This window comes from Poromitra crassiceps (assembly GCF_964638095.1).
Source record: "Poromitra crassiceps genome assembly, chromosome: 14".
In the NCBI taxonomy this organism is placed as follows: domain Eukaryota; kingdom Metazoa; phylum Chordata; class Actinopteri; order Beryciformes; family Melamphaidae; genus Poromitra; species Poromitra crassiceps.
Genome location: NC_139633.1, coordinates 26,964,705 through 26,988,441, shown reverse-complemented (window position 1 = coordinate 26,988,441; position 23,737 = coordinate 26,964,705). Strand labels below are relative to the sequence as shown.

General features: G+C 42.8%; 1 protein-coding gene across 2 annotated transcripts; it reads left to right on the top strand.

The window, feature by feature from the left end:
• Positions 1–288: 288 nt before the first annotated feature.
• Positions 289–23,587, top strand: ifngr1l (interferon gamma receptor 1-like). Of its 2 annotated transcripts, none has more exons than XM_083650354.1 (7): positions 289–493; positions 14,709–14,826; positions 14,913–15,091; positions 16,550–16,698; positions 17,099–17,279; positions 19,993–20,111; positions 20,330–23,587. In XM_083650354.1, the coding sequence occupies exons 1-7, from the start codon at positions 415–417 to the stop codon at positions 20,765–20,767; spliced, it is 1,263 nt and encodes a 420-aa protein (XP_083506480.1). In that variant the 5' UTR covers positions 289–414; the 3' UTR covers positions 20,768–23,587. The 2 variants fall into 2 exon arrangements, with proteins under 2 accessions (XP_083506480.1, XP_083506479.1); XM_083650353.1 differs by having other exon boundaries at positions 17,096–17,279.
• Positions 23,588–23,737: the final 150 nt, after the last annotated feature.

Here is a 23,737-nt window from a genome sequence, read left to right as displayed (position 1 = left end):
GTTTAGCGATTTTAACCCTAACCCCCTAACCCAGACCGTAAGCCTAACCCTAAACCCTGACCCTAAACCTAACGCTAAACCCTGACCCTAAACCTAACCCTAACCCCTAAAACAACCTGAAACAACCGCACCCTAAAATTGTTGCTGGCTTTATCCTGCTCATCCACACGGGGGCGGTGGAAGTGGGCGGGTCTTATCCAGGTTTTTTAGTTAGTGACGTCCGTGTAAAGGCAAGCGCCACATCCGTTCTGCATCCAGCGAATCACTCTATCCTGTGTGTCTCGGGAAACGCCAGCTTGCTTGCGACGTCGCATCTTAACTCCAAGTAGCGTGAGGGTTTTGTCACATTCTCCCTCTCCCCTGTTGAGAACAGGCAGTGAGGAGTCTGAGTGAGTGAGTGACTATAAGTGGAATATGGAGGGGACGAAAACCAGCAAAATCGCCTTCGTCTTCGCTGTGGTTGGGACGCTAATGCTACAGGTCGCCGCCCATGGTAAGTGCTCCACATGCACCATATATACGCTAATAATGTACCATAGCCAGCGCTGTCAGGAGGGGCTACTCAGCTACTCACCTCCTCCTAGCACGTAAACATATGGGCCATATGTTTATGTGCTAGGAGGAGGTGAGTCATGTTTGGAAAATCCCACTAGGCCAAACCAAATAACGTTACCCGTGTGTTGTTGTGACGTTTTGTAGGCTTTCCCCTTTTGCAGGTATTACTTTTAGTAAACAAAACATGTTTTGTTTTGTTTAAACTATAACAAAACAAAACGTGTCTGATCTTCTTATATACAGTTGACGCTTGTTTTAGCAGAATAATGGCATTATGGCACTGTTTTGTGTGTGGCTGAACTTGTAAAGGATAACTTATGTTATGATAAGTAACTATGTTTTAAAACATTTAAACCCAAAATGTTCTTATTTGAAAAGTATCGCCGCACAAGCACAGTTATTGGCATTCAAGTAACACAGCAGAGTAGGACCCAAATTACCATTGTTTGTGTTTGCGTGCCGTGATGGCTACTTATTATGTTCTATCTAGGTAACCCTGATTGTTGTTTTTTGTCAGACCTAAGTTATAATGTTATAATGAAATAATATTGCCTTCTGCAACTGTAAGTAAAAAAGAAGAAGAAAAAGTCAGATAACGTTAACATTAGTCATACTTGCAAGTATTGCGGACTGCTTCAACTGACCTGCTGAGTGAGCCATTTCTATTCCTTGTTATCTTTAGGAACCCCACAGCTAGTATGAGTCGTTCCAAACAAACGTTAATATCTCAAAAACTATGCATCACATGACATCGCTTACATTCTGAGTGAGAGCAGAAGTAGCGCAGAGTTTGATGTATAATAGATGCATGTCGTGTTAAAGTTGTGTGAACTGTCACAGTTTTTAAACTGTAAACGGGGTCAGCCGGCTAGAGTCAGATGCTCAAGCTCACGCTCCATAGGGTTCCATTGCCGTTGGCACCCAGTGACGCGGTTTGTTTGCTAATTTCCTTTTGTGAAGAAAATTCCACTACTGCCTTACCCAACAAGACGCCCAGGCTAAAGTATATTTCCAGCGCCTTTACTTCAGAACGATACAGAACTGAGTATGCAAGTGCAACACAGGTGTGAATCAAAACCCTGAAGGAACCACACACACCTGTAGTTATTCCTGCCTAAAGCCGGAGATTAGTAGGAAGAATACCATCTATCTCGAACTGGAAGGCCTCTCTTTCACTGGTAATCCCCGGACCCTCGACCGTGCCGAAGAAAATGGTGACGGTGCTGCTGCACGACAGTGTCTGCCAAAACCCACATGACCTAGATTAGGGTTGTCCTGGTGGCTTAATGGGTTGGAGGGCATAGCATCATTTTAGATTATCGTTTGGCATTTTGCCTTTATATAGATAGTTATATATACAGTAGAGGGGAAGGAAAGAGAGAGTGAAGGTCCCAGGCCAACCCACGACGTGGCAGTTATACACAGTATGTTCCATAGAGATGTGCCAAGTCAACTCGATGCCCAGATATACCACATGTAAAAACACTTCGGAGTGTGCCACCATTCAGAAACCACGGCCAAAACGGGGAAAAAAAGAAAAGAAAAAAAAAAACCCAATCCTGCCGTTCTTCTATGTCGCGTGTATGGTCACGTGTTGCGCACAAAGATCATTTATACGGAAGATGAACACTCCAACTTACTTCTTTGACAGCTGGATCCACATTTTTCTTCTCGCCAATTCTCAATGGCTTCCTTGTTTTGCTCGGGAGTACAAAACAACTTTAATTGGCGATTTTTTTTACACACAACAGCTTTTAGCTATGTTTAATTCAAGGAAAATGACGCTGGTGTATGGAAGTGAACGGAGAGCTTTCCCCCGTGATGGGCGTGGCCTATTTCATGCAGTGTCTCTATCATTGATGGGTCGTTAACACGTTCACTGCCAATGACGTATTAATCCGTCAAAAAAAATCCAACGGTTGACTGCCAATGACGTATTAATACGTCAAAAAAATGATTTTTTTTTTTTGACCGTGGGATGTGCATCTAACCCTTTTACATCTCTTATATAATTATTGGAGCCACCGAACATGTACAACCCATTCCACCGACCCACTAAGTGGCGACAGTGCTCTCCCAGACTAGAGGAAGGCAAGCAAAAAGCAGTGTGAGGAAGCCATTCTCTTGAAAATGGATTGGCGAAAACGCTTTCGTTTTCACGCTGATTGCTGGCGGTGCGGGATTGCAAATTTGCATAATAGATTACGGGTGGAACACACTTTGAAACACGCAGCATAAATAAGACCAGAATCGCAAAAGCTTCATCAAAGCTCTCAACACAAACCCCAAGAAACGAGCGAGCCCACATCCAGACTTGCACAGCGGCCGCCAGCAGACAGGCAGCAGCAACTCGTTTGTCACAGACCCGCTGCAGAGCCAAGGAGGGCGGAGGAGAACGCCCACGGAGGGAGGAGTTGGAAGCAGAGGGGGGTTTCCTGCTGTTATGGAGGAAATTACTGTTCAAAACTATTGTTTAGATGTCTGACGTCTTACTGATGCCAAAAATGAATGGTTAAAGTGACTGTTCTATCGAATTTCACAAAAAGCCGTTTATCTCAAAATAATTTTTCAGACGCTGAAACCATGCTGTATTGCAACTGCTAATGCTTACATAACTACTAACTCTACAAACTAACTCTTTTAGACAGAGAAAGCACACATTCTATTAGTTCTTTTGAGATATTGTGTGTTCACAAAATCTTAGCAGAAAAGAATCCTCGGGTCTTGAAAGATGAGCCAGAATCCTCAAAAAAACCCTCTGGCAGAACCTACCTACAGTAAAAAAAAAACGGCTGGCAGTGAATGTGTTAAGATAAAAATCAATACTCATCAAGGATGAGTGTTTTGCCTGACGTCAGCTGTGTTCTGACATATCTGATGATCAGGCAAGGATGTGTAAGCTACCCTACATCTAGATAGGTCTATCATTGAGCAATGGTCAGGGTGGGGAAATTAACGGCAGCCAAATGCAGGACATGTGGGAGCTAAACCAACTATCATTTGTTTTGTGTTTAGGCATTAAGTAGCCACATCTATGTTCTTTATCTACCTCTGTCTGCGACCAGTAGGAATGTGTGCAATATCGATGGAAATTTCCAGCCTAGACTGGTAAGACCGTCCTGATCACCTGACCTCACATTCTGTTTGACTCCACCGGCGATCAGTCTGGACTTGTAGCCACCCCCACATTGTCAGAGTTGATGACGTAGCCGGGCCAATCAGAGACTGCGTTGTACTGTAGTCGATGACGAGAAATACAGGCCGCCGCTGACAAAACAGTAAAGGCGTCTCCCGAACGTGAGCGTTACGAGAGTAAACACAGCGATAAGTGCAGGTGTTGCTGAAATAGACTCACTCAAAAATCGTTAATCTTTACTTTACTTTACTTTACTTTATTGGTATTTAGCGGACGCCTTTATCCAAAGCGACTTACAGCATGATCATATACAGCACACAATAAAACATGAATAGACAAAATAGAAAAACAATAGTGAAAATAGGAGAAGCCAATATAAAAGGGGAGATTAAAAGTGTGAACATACATTTAAGAAACAGAGAATTAAATTAAAAACACATGGAAAGCAGGCAGAGAGGAGGGAGGGAATTCAGGAAGGGTCTCTATGTAAAGTCTGAAGAGATGAGTTTTAAGTATTCTGAGGAAAATGGGTAGTGATGCGGCAGTCCTTATGTCAGGGGGAAGTTCATTCCACCATTTTGGGGCCGGGTACGAGAAGAGTCTCCACCGAGAGCGGCTTCTGAGCCCACGTAGCAGGGGAGGGGCGAGACGTCCTGCACTAGTGGAGGGGGCGGAGCGGGCGGTGAGAGAGGTTTGGAAAGTGACCATAGACTGTAAGTACGAGGGGGCTGTTTGGTGAACGGCCTTGAAAGCCAGTGCCAGAGTTTTGAATTTGATGCGTGCCAGGATGGGAAGCCAGTGAAGCTCTGGGAAAAGGGGGGGTGACATGGGAAAATCTAGGTAAATTGTAGACCAGACAGCCTGTCTGGGCTGTGTTCCGAATGAGCTGAAAAGGAAGTATTTCCGAAGCAGGGAGGCCTGCCAAAAGGACATTGCAATATATTAATTAATATATCCTTGCTAACATTACCATGTTTAGATTCAAGATTTTTATTGTCACTCCATGGTACAAGTATCACGTGTGAAATTCTTGTGCTGTGGACTCCGTTTACAACATAGTACAAATGTAGGGCATATGAGTGCAAAAACAACAAGAGACACAACAAGCAATAAGGCAGTATAGTGATAAGACAGAGTCAGAGACAGTGGCATATTCACTGCACATAGGTGCACATGTCATGTGCATACTTTAGACGTGCTTAAACATTTTAAATTCGGCGTATTTGACATACAGGTGCAAATAGCATATTCCTTAAACATACAATTAAACTCGGCGTTTTAAATTCGGCGTATTTGACATACAGGTGCAAATAGCATATTCCTTATTAAACATACAATTAAACATTAGACATACGTTATGGTAGCAGCTACAGTGCGGTACAGTACGGCTACTACACTATTTGTGTATGTTAAGGAGTCTCGTGGCCTGCGGGAAGAAACTGTCCCTCAAGCGATTTGTGCGTGCTTTTGGAACCCTGTATCTTCTCCCTGAGGGTAGCAGGGAGAACAGGCTGTTGTGGGGATGGTTTGTGTCTTTGATGATCTTCAGGGACCTCCTGAGCCACCGCTGTTTATACAGTTCATGCAGTTCTGGCAACTCACTTCCTGTTACGTGCTGGGCCGCGCGTCTCATTTATCCGCGTTTATCCCATGTATTCAAGAGTCAAGATCATTTGAATAGCCATAGTGAGTAGTCATATTATTACAATCGAGGAATTTGTCTTTGTGCAGTATTATGAACTTTTATGCACATTTCTGACACTGTCAGATTTCGTCCTAGGCATTATGATTTACCACTGACAGCCTAATCAATATGTGCACATGGACAACTGTCTCCTAAGACTGTAATGCCATCAAAATAGAAAATTGAGAATAGATTGGTAAAGATAGTAAGGTTGGTAAAAGTGATGTCAATTGATTTTATGGGAATATAGTTTTTTTTTTTGCATTTATTGCTTAGCATCTCCCGATTTTATATCTGATTCACATCACACCACATGTTAATATTCTCAGATATTGATTGGCTTGTTTATCACATAGGATTGACATACTTGATTGATTGATACTCGATTGATTGATACTTGAATTGATTGGTATTTCCAAACAGGCTTTCTGCACACAGTAGTCTAGCTTTCAGATAGAGGGAGGACTCGGTTGTGGGAAAAATGTTATATTTAGACAAGAACAAAGCGGTGAGGATGGTTGGTGAATTCCTGTTGCAGTGGTTGATAGAAGAAGCGTGCACTGTTAAAATGAAAATGAAAATAAAAATAAAATGATAACAATCATAAAATAAGACAATACCATAACATAAAAACCAACCACATGACCGCAGGTTTTGATAACTCACTGTACACGGTGGCATAGCTCTTATCTAGTGTGTAGTGTTGCACCCGGGGCATTCCAAGTCCAAGACGTAGTCTTGCTTTCATTTGTGCCTGGACATGCATAGCCTTACCCATTGAAATATCATGTTACACCTAATCCAGCATAATCCACAATCAACTTGTCAGAAAGGTTTTGAGGGGGTTCAGGAAACCAACATCACCACGGTGCAACGGTCAGGTTTGCAATGAAAGGAATGTCCCAGTCCAATCCGGTTAGGTACGTGTAACAATAGGCTCGTTTGAGATGAGCAAATTCTGCACAGATTCGACCAGCGCCTTGCTTGCCCCGTTGCACGATGGTTAGAAAAGTTGTCCGACTTGCTCCGCCTGCTCCGACTGCGTGTGTGAGCCACGGGACTCTCGCGAGAGCGAGGCGGGCGCAGATTTGGAGCGAGGCGCCGCAGTTGCTCCCCACCAACTGCGCCCGACTGCGGATGACAGAGGATGACGAGAAACGCGTCAAGCTGAGCGCCCGTTGGTTCGACACGGGTGCATCGCAAACCCACAGCGAAGTGTAGAAACTTCAATTTTATATCTATTCCAAGCTGTCACTCCATATTTTACATAAATACCACCTGTAATGCCTACATTAAAATAAAAATAAGGAATCTGAAGATCTGTGTTATTTGAGCAGTGAGTGTGGGTGGCGCTAATGCATGTTTTAATTTGTTTATGAACCGCTGTTAAACAAAACTGTAGAAGAAGAAAAGCAGCAGTGAGTGTGCTGCGGGGGTGTTCGACTTGTTGACGCCTCACCTGACTACGCTCGGCTGCTCTCGTCTGCTTTCCAGGCGAGGCAGCAGTCAACTCAAACGAGCCTATTAATTTATTACATTGGTGTGGGGTACAAAGGGTGTGTGTGATTTCTCTTCATAGATGCACACATAGATCTTGCTGCTAGGAACAACTCTCACACAATGAACTGAGCAGAGGGTTTAAATACACAGGCAGTGACTGGGGCTAATTAGTCCAGGGTGCTGTCAGGTGTGTATGGGTGATTGCTGGCAGGTGGGTGAATCAGGGGAACGAGCAAATGTGAGGTGTGGGAGGATTATGGGAAACTGAGTCCAGGAAATAACTGCCCACGTAAGTTGCTGCCACGCCCAGTGCCCATTGTGTGCACTGTAGACGTTTTAAGGATGATTAAATACCAGTATAATTCAACAGGTAATCGGGTTTGAGTTCAGCCCCCGAGAACACGTAGCAAACCGTTTATTTAAATGGAAATGGCGGTGCTTTGAACACCCTGTTGTGTTATGCGTTGCACCTATCTGTTAGATGGATCCACTCTGCACACTGCCTCTTTAAACGGCAGGGTTTATATACACGTTGCTGCTGATTGGGTAAAACCCCTGACACGCTAATGAAACGAGAGACAACATACCTCAAAGCCTATCGCGCACCGTTGCGTACCGTTTCGAGCAAACATGACAAGGTGCACACAGTGCACACCGTTCTGCAGATTGAACACACCCCAGGTAATCCCCAATAGAGACACTGCATGAAATAGGCCACGCTCATCACGGGGAAAGCTGTCCATTCACTTCCATACACCAGCGTCATTTTCCTTGAATTAAACATAGCTAAAAGCTGCTGTGTGGTGGGCTGCGCAGACACTGCCATCAGCATGTCTGACTGCCACTGTACACTGCCAGCATTCTCACCCTTCAAAACAATGCTGACTTCTCAGCTACGAAATATTGATTTTGTTTTAAATAAACATAACAGTTGCCTGTGCTGTTCTGCTTTTAAAGTGTGTTGCAGCAGCATTCTGGAAACACTCAAGTCATTTTTTGGTCTGCAATGTGCACCTAACCAGTGTCTCCTTTTTTTTAACTTGAACAACATCTGCTTCCTCTTCTTACTTCTGGAAGGAGAGTTTGAGAAGAAAGTGGGTCTAACTTGACTCGATGTCAAGTCAGGCTCAGATTGTAGTTCTGAGGTTTTATGCACAACTTCAACTGCAGAGGATGACTCAGACTTCAACTTCAACATCATGCATTTATTGAACTTGAAAATACTTGTCTTTTTAATACAATACTGGATTTCTTTGAACTATATCATTGAACTTAAATACAAAGAAATACACAAAAATAAAGGTATTTTTTTATTATAAATAAATAGGCAAATAATATATACAAAATAATTGCTTTATCTCGATTATCTTGTTTTCATAATTGTGGGAAGCCAAAATTGTGATCGCCATTCAAATTTGATTAATTGCACGGCCCTAGCTGGTTGCTCAGAATTCATTGGGTCTCGTTTGCCGTGTTCCGTTTTTTTGCGTCATTCAACTGCAGAGGATGTCAAAGACGTGCTCTCTCTCACACACACACACACACACACGCACACACGCACACACACACACACACACCTCCCACATACGCTCTTGACCTGATATAGCAGCAGGCTATAGCTGTGACTCCTCTGACCATACAGGAAACAATGTAGCCTGCTGGTGACTTATCTCCCTGCCATGCATCCGGCCTTGGCCTTGAACACAACAAGTCAACCTTCCTTCCTCATTTCGTTCTTTCAGTCCAATGTTGTGTTAATATTGCTTCAACCCATGGGGTGATTTCATACTGGGCACCATGGACCGTTTTGGTCTGGATTGGAAAGTACTTGAAATAGCTCAGATTAAAGGGGGGGGGGGGAAGGACTTGAAAGTGTTTGGGTTTAGTCTACCGGAATCTCCCAGTCTGAGCCTCGTGCACCCTGTAATCTCAAAATTCACCTATAATATATATTTTTTATGTGGTCAGTAGTGCTGGGCCAAGCTTGGTACACTTTCCTACCTACAGTATCACTCTCCACGTAGGCTACAAGCATACAGCCATTGGCTGATCATCGCTGAGCTGTCATTGGCTGTTGTGCTCTCTCGTTGGCGTCCTTACCTCAAAGGGGGTCTAGCTCCCAGGGGGGTCTAGCTCCCACTAGGCATGGGTCGATTTCCGGTTTTACCGGTTCGGTTCGGTATACGAGCCCAAACCGGTTTGATCACGTGCGAACCGAAAAAACCTAAAAAAATAAATAAATAAAAAATCTCTTTTTTTTTTTTAGTTTTTTTTTTTTTTTGCCAGTCCATTCTGATTGCACTATTGTTCGTATTAGCCTCTTCTCAAGTTGCACTAGTAGGCAAAAGTCTTATTTTGTTTATTATGTTGATGTTTGAAGAAAAGTTAAGCTGAATAGTTATGAGAAATAAAAACAGTGTGTTGTTACAGTTAAAAGGTTCTGCTTATTTGTATTCAGTGTTCGTGCTGGTTGGCAGCATACCAGCTTAGAGGTGCATTATCGCCACCAACTGCAGCCGCTTTGATACGTTTTTTTGGGGAATATCGAACCGGTTTCAAAATGTTCAAACCGACCCATGCCTAGGCCCTATATTGTGTGAATTTGGGAGTTTTGAAGTTTATAAGGCAGCTCAGCTGTAAGCCAATCCATTCTGATTGCACTGCTTGTGTTTTTATTAGCCTTTGTGTGGCTGGCCCATAGAGACTGATTTGTGTGTGTGTGTGTGTGTGTGTGTGTGTGTGTGTGTGTGTGTGTGTGTGTGTGTGTGTGTGTGTGTGTGTGTGTGTGTGTGTGTGTGTGTGTGAGAGAGAGAGTGATTGCGCAAGTCTATCAAACTATGCCAGGTCACTTCCCGTAATACAATGTGAAGAGGATTGTGTAAATATGTGTTGAAAGAACAAAACATCTGTCTTCCTGTCCACCTCCTAAAACAGCATTAAACTGTAAGCTATCATTAATCTCACTGGCCAGACTCCTCTCCCTTCCGTCCGAGGAGTCTGGCGCCGCAGGTCTCCGTAGTGGGATTGCGATGGGCGGCAGATTAGCGGCAGTGTCCTTGGAAAATAGTTTTCAACAATCCAACTTGCCGTTTTCAGCGTGTAGCAACGAGCTAGCGTGTAGGTTTCTGCCGTTAGCCTGCTAGCTAGTTAGCGTTGTTGTTTTCACTGAGGCGGCAGGGCACTATTTACAGCGACACACAGGGAGGAGGGAGCGGAAGCCGCTCTGATTGACATGGTCGGAGCCAATGACAGAGTTTGTAATAAGCCGGGAGCGGACATCCGGCTGTCACCGAAACAGTCGCTCCAATGGGAGAGCAGCTGTAGAGCAGGGGAGGGCTTATCCCAGTTGCCTGTTTCCGCGGCGCCAGACTCCTCGGGCGGAAGGGAGAGGAGGCTGGCCAGCGAGACTAAGCTATCATAGCTCTGCCACTCTATCAGAAGAAGAGCATGGCTGCAAGCAACAATAACTAAGGCAGCTGGGGAAAAGCAGTTGGCGGCAAGTTGCTTTTATCGCACATAATATTTACTGTACATGCACAGCTTGGTCAATTTGGGAGATGTTTGATTTTTTTTAATAGATCATAACAATATACTGAATTAGCATTAGCAGCATCTATTGGCATGCATGATTAGCATAGTAGTAATCAGCAGGCATGATACACTGAACTATTAGGGTACTATCACCGATCAGCAGAAAGCTATGTGCTGTAGAATATACTCATATAATGTGAATAAAATCAAATGTGACAACCTCACTCTATGGAATGATTGACATTAATGATGACATGATGGAATGATGACAGTAAAGCTTCTGGCATACTCTTCGGTCTTCGCGCATGCGCTAGAGGCGGGGCTCCGAGGAGGGCGCGCGCACTCTGCGCGGGCCAAAACAGAACATACTCAGTGCGCAGCTCCAGGCGCCAGGCAGTCTGAATGAAATTGAATGTAACGTTCCCAATTCTATGTATAAAATTATAAAAAACGACCCTCAACATTTGGGAAGGCTAAGCCACACAACTAGTTCGTTATAATCGAACGTCATGCTTCAAAGGCGACTTTACGCCGGTGAGGACTCAATCACAGCAGATATCCGCTGATAGCCTACCACGGAGATCTCACAGGCACAGGCAGCAAAACCCGACGCGCTGATAGAAAAATCTCCATGGACGCGCCGCGCTGCGCTCAGGCCTCACCCCCCGACACGCCCCGTGCGATGACGTCATAATCGCCGCACGCCCTATGCGCTTGGCTGGGCGCGAAGAGTATGCCAGAAGCTTAAGGGGGCAGAATTAAGAGAATTGTCTTAAATGTACATTATTTAACATTACATTCTGACAATCGATACTAGGCCTGCACGATATGAGGAAAATCTGCGATGTGCGATAACATTGTTCGATATAGCGATGACGATACGACTTGCGATAAATAAACAAATATTAAAGTATGCATATTAGCTATACAGTTCCTATGTCTTTCTGCTTTAATAATGCTAACATAGTCCCCAAACATAGCCTATGCCCACTGAATAAAGAAATGAAATACACACTGACTCTAGCTGAAACTACACACAGTGTGTTTGGGCTTTGGCAGAAGGGCGGAGCGCACTGTTGCAAGGGAAAGGTGTATGCTGGATTTACAACACAAGACAAAATGATCAGATGCTGAGTGGGAATGCATGACGCATGTAAATAAAACCACTTTTGTTATTCATTGCGTTTCAGGCAGTCGTTGCGATGTGTTTATTGCGCATGTTCATATTGCGATGACGATGAAAATACGATTAATTGTGCAGCCCTAATCGATGCACTTTATGTGCAAGACCTTTATCAGTCATGGACTTGTTAATTCCCAAATATTTGCAGTGTACAAAGGTTTCCTCTACATTGAGCCAAAAAGCTCAGAAAAACAAATAGCTAATAGTGTTTTTGTTTGTTAAACTTTGAACTGTTACTGTAACTGTAGTGCTGCTACTATGGCAATTGTCTCGATATTTTATACCTACAGTAGTTTAGGCCTTCTAACCTGTACTTCTTGTCTGTTTGCGAAGGCAGTTTTAGTCAAAAAGAAGAAAGGAGGTAAGACACAAGCGGTCTGTGTGTTTGTACTAAAAGTATTTGACTTGACATACATTTCTTTATGACAAGTTTGGACTTGACCTGGTTGAGTCACTTAGTTCCCGGTCTCACTCAATTTATTCCTAGTAGGTCCAGACCTTCAAACCCGCCCACTCCACCAGGTTGGCCGTTTCGGCTCTGGCATCCTGACATGCAACAGTGATGATTCATGTTGAAAAAAATATCCTGCTTCTGAAGAAGGAAATGGAGTGTAACGAGGGCTTAGGCAGGAGATACAATCAGCAGAACTCAATTTGCAATCAACAGATACAATCCTGATACTTTGTGTGGTTTATCTGTAAGATGTGAAAATATTGGACAATTATTCTGACTGGTTACTTACATCACAAGTGTAGTTTCTACAACATGTCTTTTTCATGAAGATTTTAGAGATATTACAGGAACTGTACAATAGCATTTACACTTTACAGACAGTCAGACGTTTTCATATCTTTTGATATTTTTCCAAACCTTATATAACCTTTTGATATTTAGGGTCTTTATAATGTGCATCAATTTTGGTGTCATTTGAATGTAAAATGTGTGAGAAGGGAGTTAATTAGTTTGTTATTTTTTTTGAAAAGTGTAGTGATGGACTTTCTAAATGACAGGTTCACTGTTCCATTCTTATTTTCCGCCTACAAACTTTATAGCAGTGATGCATCGATATGTATCTCACAATCGGTATCGGCCACTTTGGGTTTTGAAAAGCACAATAAGAATCAATGTGATTATATTTTGACAGTAGATTGAATGTGTATAGGTGACCTTGTGTGTAACATAGGGATGCACGATATATCGGTGTCGTCCGATGTTAGTCATTTCTTAATACATCGGTATCGGTCCGATGAGCAAAATAACAGCAGTGTTAATATCGGTTATCTGTATTGGCCGAAATGTTCATACTGAGAGGAAACAATGTGGTAAATCTGTGATTTATGGGCTTTTCCAAATGTTTTGGAAATGAAGAAAGACAAGAGTTTTTCAAATTCAGAGTGCTTGTGTTTTGTACGTACAAAATTTGATTATTATTATCATAGAAAAGGAAATAATACCACTACTTTATGAGGCGTGTGTGTGTCCGTGTGTGTGTGTCCGTGTGTGTGTGTCCGTGTGTGTGTGTGTCCATGCAGTTAGGTTCTGCCATCTAGTGGGAATTATATGTCATTGCAACATATTAGCTACAGCTCTGCCTCCCTGGCTTTTAAAATGAGATAAGATCGCACTATAGAGAGGCAAAGTGACCGCCTACTTCCTGCTTCAGCACGGTACCAAAGATTTTCATCCGCCATTTATTTTCCCATAGACATTTCGAAAAATGCTTATAAAAAGAGTTATACTAATTCAAACCAAACGGTTCAGATATATTTAGAAACAGGAGAGACCAAATAACATTTCACTCGGACCAGAACGCAAAAAAATTGCGGATTTAAAGAAAATATTTTTTCTATGTAGTTTTCTTTGGTTTTGGTCCGAGTGAAATGTTCTATGGTCTCTCCGGATTCTAAATATAGCTGAACCTTTTGGTTTGACGAAGTAAAATAATTTTTCTAAGCATTTTTCGAAATGTCTATGGGAAAATAAATGGCGGATGAAAATCTCTGGTACAGTGGTGGAGCAGGAAGTAGGTGGTCACTTTTCCTCTCTATTCCCCTTAGGGAAATTCACACCGACAGAGGGATAAGGTCATGGACTAAATGGGTAGCAGCACTTGGTTGTAGGGGTGTCACGATACACTCAGTTCACGATACGATACGTATCACGATACTGGGTTCACGATAACGATACGATACGATACGATTTTAACAATATTTTTTTAAACTTGAATAATGACAATATATGACTGGAAAAGTAGTATTTTATTTGAAATGCACAAATACAAAACATGCTGTTGTGGGAAATTGTTATTACAATAACAACTAGAAAAAACATGAGATTGGAGATAAGGCTTATCTTGAAATAGAATGAGTTACACCGTCACTTAGATTTACTTTGAACTAAAAGGTTTCTCAGCAGTATAAATTCTCATTATGCATCTTCAGTTTTTCTTCAAACTCAAACAAGAAGACTTTTCTTAGTCTATTTTTTATGCATCTTCAGTTTCTCCTGTCAAGTAAACAGTTTTGCCAGAAACTCAATTGAATGGTTTCTCTCCTGTATAACTTCTCATGTGTCTCTTCAGAGACTTGTTCAACTGAACTACTTTCCACACATTGAACTTCAACAAACAAAGACGTTTCTTTGTCTACTTTTGAAAAAAAAAAAAAAAAAAAAAAAAAAATTTTTTTTTTTTTTTTTCACGATATGAGATTTCATCTCAACGATACATATCGTGACGTTTTACTATCGCGAAATTTCGTGGGACGATATATTGTGACACCCCTACTTGGTTGAGGTCAGCACTCAGAGTACAGAATAATTTTTAAAGATGATTTCATGAACATAAGGCCTGTTCCCACACTGAGTGATAAGGACTTGTCTAAATGCTTGTCTTTGACCATTCAGAAGCATAAAGGAACGTCTTGTCTTTGGCCATTCAGAAGCATAAAGGAACGTCTTGTCTTTGACCATTCAGAAGCATAAAGGAACGTCCACCAACATTGTTTATGGTCTGATGTTAGTTTGAAGGTCTTCTATTGTTGGTTGAAGACATTTGGCCGTACATTTTGAGCCCTCAGATATACAGTATCTGCAGTCTAACATGTGTCTCTCTCTGCAGTGTCCCCACCGACCGACGTGACTCTTCACTGCCACAACTTCCACAATGTTCTGCGCTGGAACTACACCCGGCTGGACTTGATGCCTAGATTTAGGATAGACATTGACTTAACGAACGGGTCAGTAGAGAGTGTGTGTGTGTGTGTGTGTGTGTGTGTGTGTGTGTGTGTGTGTACATAGTTCTCACGTTATTTATCTTCTACAGGTTCATTGCCCCACTGTGGGACAACTCATCAAACCTCCAGATCGACGTTTCCTCCCTCAGTGATCCTAGTAAAGACTACTCCCTTATTGTAACTGCCGTGATTGGAGGGAACGAATCTGACGCTGCCAGGAGAATAAAATTCACCTATTCCACGTTGTCTATGCCAAGTCAACAACAATGTGAGTAGAGGAGTTTGTATTCATCTAGCTTACAATGGCAACATTTAGCCTTTTAGAGGTCAGGAAACGGACTCTGTGAATGATGAATCCATACACTGATTCTTGATCAGTTGAATGCTGACTACACCACTAGATGGTGCTGTTCTGTACACTGGCCATGAGCACCTCCTGCTCTTGGAGGAAGGGCCAGCATTGCTGCCACCAAACTGTAGCTGTTTGCACAAATAGTTTGGAGCAGAGCACTTTAGAGAGAGAGTGGTGTCAGTGGAGGACCAAAATGCGTGACTCATTAGCCAATGAACAGCCAGGAAGGGGTCTCGCGCTACTTTTGAATGCTAAAATAAAGCTGATAATGTACAATTTGATAAAAAAAAAAAAAAACGTTCAAAGTACAACACAAACTGTCCATTTTGCTGCAACTCGACAGTGCTGCTTAATCCAGAACCTTACTTCCTGAAACTCTTGAGAGTAAAAAACTGGTCCATTGGGGTGAACGGAGATGTGGAGACTCTTCTATATATACGGCTCTGGTTTGGAGGCCTGTTTGGTATTATTCTGAGCTAAATGTTCTGCTGTTTATTCTGCTTATGCATTGCAGTTGAGCAGCATGAAACCAAGTGGTGACAACCACCTTATATTAGTTGACAATCTAATGAAAAATGTATGTAAATACATTGTATAAATGAATTCCACAATAGCGGTTGCAAAAATCTACTTTTGAGTGAACTTTTTTTTTTTTTTTAATCTACACAAGAAGGGAGACATTGCTAACATGTTTTTAACGAGGCATTTATTGTTGTTTTTAGAACCAAGGAATGTGACTTGTGGAATTGATGCTGACACTGCGGTTACAGCTAACTGATATAGAGACAGTCCGCATGTCTGGGAACGCCCATACAGGCTCTAGGAACGCCCACAATAGACGCTGGGTTAGCTGGCTCAGCCTTGCTGGGGGCGGGGTCAGGGTGGGGTAAATTCCCCCATTCTATCCATTCAGCAAAGCTGATAGCCCAGCCCAGGCAGACACGATCGGGGATTTAACCACCGCAGTAAACGCACATCTGAGCAGACGTCTTGTGTTCTGCTCTAGAACCCCCAAACATGTAGTTTAGAGCTGCAGCACCGTCTTTTGGTGAGTCAGCCCATGAGATATATGGGCGGTTTTACCCCACTCGCGCGCCAGCCGTATAACAGTTTGTGGGCGTTCCCAGACATGCGGACTATCTCTATAGGATCGGCACTGTAGGTGTAGGAGGAAATGTAAGGGGACATATGGTGCAGATCAGACTTTACTGTTACTGGAGACAAATCCCTTCTGCATAGGCTAACATTGACTGCATTAGGATGATAAGATGATTGAGTTTATACAAATGAAGAACGGTAACATCTTCAGGTTTGAGGGCTGAGTATAAATTGTGATTCGTCCAAGAAGTGAACGGTGTTCATGTTGGTTCCCAGGTTCTGTCGACCTCCCGCCGGTCAACATCACCCTCAAGCCAGGTGGCGTTATCAAGTTCAGCTTCCAGCATCCATCTTTGTACTACCAAAGGTTCATCTTCAAGAAGAGACTGCCCGAATTCACATACAACGTTGCAGCTATACCCCAGGTCAGACACACAAATAATACTGTTGGTCTTGGTGTTTTGTAGTTGTAGTAACACCATACAGGTCATTCAGCAAAAGAGTACTTACACCACAGCAGAACAGTACTTACACCACAGCAGAACAGTACTTACACCGCAGCAGAAGAGTACTTACACCGCAGCAGAAGAGTACTTACACCACAGCAGAACAGTACTTACACCACAGCAGAACAGTACTTACACCACAGCAGAAGAGTACTTACACCGCAGCAGAACAGTACTTACACCGCAGCAGAACAGTACTTACACCGCAGCAGAAGAGTACTTACACCACAGCAGAAGAGTACTTACACCGCAGCAGAACATTGCTTGTCTTTATCACATTTATATCTGGAACTGTCCTGTATTGTTGTGTGTTCAGCAGAAGGATGGGAAGAAAACAGAGTTTTCCTGCGAGGATAGTGTGTGCGAGGAGGAGCTTCCAGTGAATGGCACAGGGCAGGAGAAATACTGTTTGAGGATACTAGATGGATCGTGGAATGACATAGCTGTAGCCACACAAGACTACTGTGCGTCAGCACAGGAACCGGATGACAAAAAAAACAGTTAAGTGAAATTGTAAAACTTAGTGACCCCCACCCCCCACACCAGTTATGTCATCAATCAGTGATTTTCAGTGCTTATTATTTTGTGAGGATGTGTGTAGTGCTCAACATTCCCTCAACCTGCCTCATCTACTTCTATTTCCATAAGATTTCCTACGTTTCCTAGGATGACTTTCAAGTTTCAACAACCCTTGAGTTTTTCAATGAGAAATGTGAGAGTCGGATCTCCATTGCATTGCATAATTTAGGACTACTGTTGGTGGAGAAAATTCCAATCATGGAAGTTTGAAACCCTCATTAGTGTTTTGCTTGCACCTGTGTTTACCCTGCCTTTTCGACACAAAATGGCCCCCGTGAGAAGGGTCTATAGAGAGCCGCAGTAACGAGTCCGGAAATCATCGATGCTAACAGCCCTGGTTCTTCACTGTTTTCGCCTATGGGAGTTTTGAATGGGTTTTTAGCGCGATGCTTCTAATAATCTCTCTGGGCAACGCTGGCTTAATCAAACGCGAACCAGTGTTTAGTAATATCATCTTCACACACGAGGACCACTTTTATGAGTTTTGAAGCTTTTACGTGCCGTTAAAAGGGCGGCTAGCTAGCAAACGGCTAAATGAGACTACACTGTTGAGTCGATGGTCCACTTCAAAGGACGAACACGGAAATTCTCTTTCCCTCACCTGGTTCAGCCCCGTTCAGCCCGGGGTAATCAGTGCACACATCAACAACAGTCCAGGTTGAGTGCTGACGTGACGTGGAAGCCTATGCGACAGTGTGTAGTTCTGGATTAGCTTAGCTCGAGCTTTTTACTTCTAGGGCTCTCATTTACACTTCAAAACTCATGAAAGTGGGCCTCATGTGTGAAGATTATCCGACTGAACTCTGGTTCGCGTTTCATTAATCTTGCGTTGCCCAGAGACATTATTTGAAGCATCGCGGCAAAAACCCATTCAAAAATCCCATAGACAGAAACAGTGATGAACCAGGAAGTTCGGGACTATCGCATTCAGCCTACAAAAATACGTCATCCCTGTGGCTCTCTATTGGTGCGGTTGGTTTGGGCAGGTGTGAATGCAGCCATCAAACTCTGGTGCACCAATTGAACTCTGTTGCGCCCCAAAAGTGGACCAAACAACCACACCAAAGAGTAGGATCTTGGACAAAAAAAATTCTAATGTAAACTTGGAATCACTGCATCATGTTTTCCACATGAAGTGATGATTATTGTACTAGGTTTTCAAAACACTAGGCCTGTTTGGAACAGTTCCCTATTACAGAAATAGTGGTCTAATTATTATTATTATTACTATATTAGACTCTAATATAGTGTGTTTGCCATTTTTTACTAGTGTCCGAATTCTCAACTGTTAATTCGATTCACTATAATATACTCTATATAGTCCACTATAAAATACCCACTATGCACTGTCTGCAATTTCAAGTAAACAGCGAATGTACCCTACATTTTCTCCCATATACCTGAATGCAATGCGGTAGTGTCTGAAACTCATTGGATCGTTCCCCATATAGTTCACTATATGAGAAGCACCACATGGGGACTAGTGAGTGAGTGAGTGAATGAACCATTATGAATACAGCTGGTGTGGTGATGGTTGATTGTGACGGGATGAAAATACCAATCGGGAGCACAGCGGGCGAAAGTGTTAAAGATAGAGATACTCCCGCGAACGTAGGCAGATATGTGACATGCTTTCTGCGTTTTCCCTCTAAGCCCCTATTTATTTATTTATTTATTTATTTATTTTTACAAGTATCAGCAACCGCGTGTTTGTGTATATTTTTGTGTGTAATGTGATTGAGAATTTGTCTGCGTGTGTGTTTACTGTTGAATGAGTTTGGTCTAGACTACACCACTCTCTACATCGTGTGTGTTTACTGTTGAATGAGTTTGGTCTAGACTACACCGCTCTCTACATCGTGTGTGTTTACTGTTGAATGAGTTTGGTCTAGACTACACCGCTCTCTACATCGTGTGTGTTTACTGTTGAATGAGTTTGGTCTAGACTACACCGCTCTCTACATCGTGTGTGTTTACTGTTGAATGAGTTTGGTCTAGACTACACCACTCTCTACATCGTGTGTATTTACTGTTGAATCTGTTTGGTCTAGACTACACCGCTCTCTACATCGTGTGTGTTTACTGTTGAATGAGTTTGGTCTAGACTACACCGCTCTCTACATCGTGTGTGTTTACTGTTGAATGTGTTTGGTCTAGACTACACCGCTCTCTACATCGTGTGTGTTTACTGTTGAATGTGTTTGGTCTAGACTACACCGCTCTCTACATCGTGTGTGTTTACTGTTGAATGTGTTTGGTCTAGACTACACCGCTCTCTACATCGTGTGTGTTTACTGTTGAATGTGTTTGGTCTAGACTACACCGCTCTCTACATCGTGTGTGTTTACTGTTGAATGAGTTTGGTCTAGACTACACCGCTCTCTACATCGTGTGTGTTTACTGTTGAATGAGTTTGGTCTAGACTACACCGCTCTCTACATCGTGTGTGTTTACTGTTGAATCTGTTTGGTCTAGACTACACCGCTCTCTACATCGTGTGTGTTTACTGTTGAATGTGTTTGGTCTAGACTACACCGCTCTCTACATCGTGTGTGTTTACTGTTGAATCTGTTTGGTCTAGACTACACCGCTCTCTACATCGTGTGTGTTTACTGTTGAATGTGTTTGGTCTAGACTACACCGCTCTCTACATCGGGCTTCCCCTGTTGATCGGTGCTGTGATTTGTGGCATCGCCGTCATGGTGTACCGGAAGCAGACCCACCATGGCTCCGCCTCTTTACCAGCCTCTATGGTACGTTCATCCCGCCAGCTCTGTTTGGATCGAATGAGTCTCGTTTTAATGGAAATCATTCTGTAGTTTCAACTTTGCCGGAGGACATTTCCCCCGCTGAGAGAACAGGGTCGTAATCAATCGTAGGTATTCCAACTCCGACACTACTAACCTTTTGACCTCGCTTTGTCCTTCTCCACCTCGTCCCCTCTCTTGATTTCCCCCCCTGTGTCCCGTAGATCTTCCCAGGACGACTGAAACAGAAGATCCTGAGAGACACTGCTTCCCTGGTTCCAGATTCACTCTCCATCCATCCTTCCTCACCCACGGACACAGACCTACTGTCATCCGGAGAATCCCCGGATGACCGAACCCCCGAGGACGAAGGCCGCCTACGCATCGGGGTGTCGATCCAGGATGACAGCGCCTCCGGTGGCATGGAGGACAGGCGGAGAGAAGGGGAGGACCCTGGTTACGCGCAGGGCAGAGAGTTGGATGGAGATGTGGAGGAGGGAGACTGTGGATCCTCCTCTGGCTATGAGCAGCGCAGCAGATTGGACAGGGAAAGGGATCGCCCGACTGAAGACTACGGTTCCTCCGGTGGTTACGAGCAGCGCGGCAGACTGATCGAGGTTGAGCTGGCGGAAGGAGACGTGGCTGAGGGCTACCGTAGTTGAAACGTTTCACTCTGAAGCCTCAGCCGTGCAGATTGGTCTAACCATGTCGAAGCTCTTTAAAGAAGAGTTTTCGAGGCATGTGATCAACGGCGTTTGTTGCCTTTAATTTCCATCGGAAGTGTCACTGTGTCCGGGCTTGAACGTCAGGGAAAAAAGAGGCGATTTCTGACAGGGTTCCCGTGGGCCTTGAAAATCCTTGAAAGTTTGTGGATTTGAGAAAATTAACATAAGGCCTTGAACATTGTTGTAAGTACTTGACTTTTTAAAATTTAAAATATAGCACCCAAATTCATCATCAATTGACAAGATGAGGGGAAAAAAATTCTAATTTTGACCAATGTCATGTGTTATCCCAAAACATGACAAGTCCTTGAATGTCACCAAACAAGACCTTGAAGTTTAATGTCCAAGAAAGTGTGGGGACCCTGCTCTGAAATCAAAAATTCAAACTCAATGCCTCTGAGGCACCTGGCTGCCTTAAACAGCCTGCTGGTCTGTGCTGTTCCTTTCCTTTGCCAATCATATTCATTGGGAAGTAATGGAGTGGAAGTGGTAACCAAAACTTTGTCTCTTCTTTATGGAGACTGAGCAGCCCGACATAAAATGAAATGTATTATAAGGGATTTCAGTCCCTTTAATCATTCTTGAATCTAATGTGCTACGTGGAGATTTCTGTGAGAGAGTAACTCTGCACCCCCACAACTTAACTCAAATCAACTCAATAACTGTCCAATTTTGGTTATACTACTGATTTTGTAATCATACAAAGCTGGTTGAAAAATGAAAAAGTCTCTTCATTCAAGGGCTTCATTCACCCAGTAGTTTTGCTGTGCATTTACAAATTTGTTGTGGTTTCTGTCAGACTGTCACCCTCTAGTAGTAGTTTTTCCAAGACTACACTGCAATCGCAACTAGGCGTGCAGCAATTGATCGGCCGCCGATCGTAATCTGCCGATAAACGATCTAAACACGCGATCGTGATCGTCGATCCAATCAATCACCGTTTCTACTGCCGCTTTTGTGTTTTGAATTTTGCTGCATATGATCAGATACCAGTTTAACACCCTGACACGTTACTGTGCACGTTAAGAGGATCCTAACATCCTTACATGTTACTGTGCAGGTCAAGAGGTTAATACAGTATGTTGGACAGAAGGCAGAACCGATCTTGCTGCAAAAATAAACTTTTCGTGTGCTACCAGTGGCAAAAGGTGAGTAAGCAGCTCAATAATCAGCTCACACCAACATAAATCCTGTGATTTATTTACACATGGATAGCCAGCTACTGTATATGGCAGCCAAAAAAAATCTGTTTAACGTGTAAAAGTTCATGTTAGTTGTTAGTAAAAAGCCTGGGTCCAATGCAGAATTCATGATCCGGTCAGGGATTAGCCGATGATCGCACCGTTACAAAATTGGCCCCAGAAAAGCTGATTGGTGCCTTGCTAATTGAAAGTTTGAAACATAACACAGACCGAACTCTGCCCAAAGCCACTGGTTGGTTTTCGTTCCCTTTGATGGGTTTTGCCCTTAGTAATAAATAACTCAACAAAATCGACCTGGAGACTGGGAAGATGATCAATGACTGATGAGATGTTGACATTTGAGACTCAAAAGCCCAAAATCACTCCTGTGAAATCATGATACTGTATATAGCTTCCAACTTGTACAGCTTTAAACATTCTTCATAGATTCATTCAACATATAGCTTCTGTAAATGTTTATTTCTACAATATCGCATATATACAATACAGTACCTACACACACAAGCATTATTCATGTTACACCAGTTGCTGAACTTGGTCAAAAATATTCAGTCAGTGAATAAATAATTGAATACATATTAATGGTTTTCTTTTGCTTTTTTGTACCTCATGTGAAAGCCACACCGTTTTCCAATGCAGTCAACTAGGGCTGCCACTAACGATTATTTTCATAATCGATTAACCTGTCGATTATTTTCTCGATTAATCGATTAGTTGTTTGGTCTATAAAATGTCAGAAAATGGTAGCAAATGACGATCAGTGTTTCCCAAAGTCCAAGATGACGCCCTCAAATGTCTTGTTTGGTCCACAACTCAAAAATAATATCAGTTTACTGTCATACAGGAGTAAAGAAACCAGAAAATATTCACATTTAAGAAGCTGGAATCAGATAATTTAGACCTTTTCTCTTAAAATTATACTCAAAACGATTAATTGATTATCAAAATAGTTGTCGATTAATTTTCTGTTGACCGACTAATCGATTAATCGTGGCAGCTCTACAGTCAACAGTGACCAACTCAGAAGGAATCCTAAATGCTAGTAAGCCTTCTACTAACAGTCTGCTAGCCTTTGTATTGTGCCTCATTTGTATGCATTTTCATTGCTGAAATCAATGAACAATTGGTATAAAGCCTATCCTCAGTGATGTAATGGGTTATGGTGTTTTGTTTTGTGGCCATTTCTGCTCTATGGTGATCATCACAGTATCTGGCTATTGATTATGCTCACATCAGTTATCGCTGTTCAAACCTCTGGGTACCCATGTGTTGCTCACACCTTTGGACGTTAGCTGCAAGCAGTTATACCTCATTTGATATCCTGCTGTTCATGATCCTGACATATTTACCCGTCACTTCGGTCATTTAATGGTGTCAATGCCCATTTCTGTACTATTTGGGTCCATGAATTTCCCTTGTTACGAAAATGAGTGTGTTTAGTGTGGCAGTTTAGTTTCAACTTAAATACAGTGTATTTTTTTCTGCTCCCAGTTGTATGGTTTTATGCTGCTGTTCTGCCGTGTCTACATTGCATTAAAGGATTATGCATTTTGTACATCTTCAGCTTAATTTGACGGCGTACATTTGTAACAGAACGGATGGGAAAATGAGAAGCCATGTCACGTGACGGAGAGGAGCACGTGCACGGCACACCCCAAAGACCAGCATATTAAATCTGATTGTTTTCACCAAAGTGTTTTCAGGT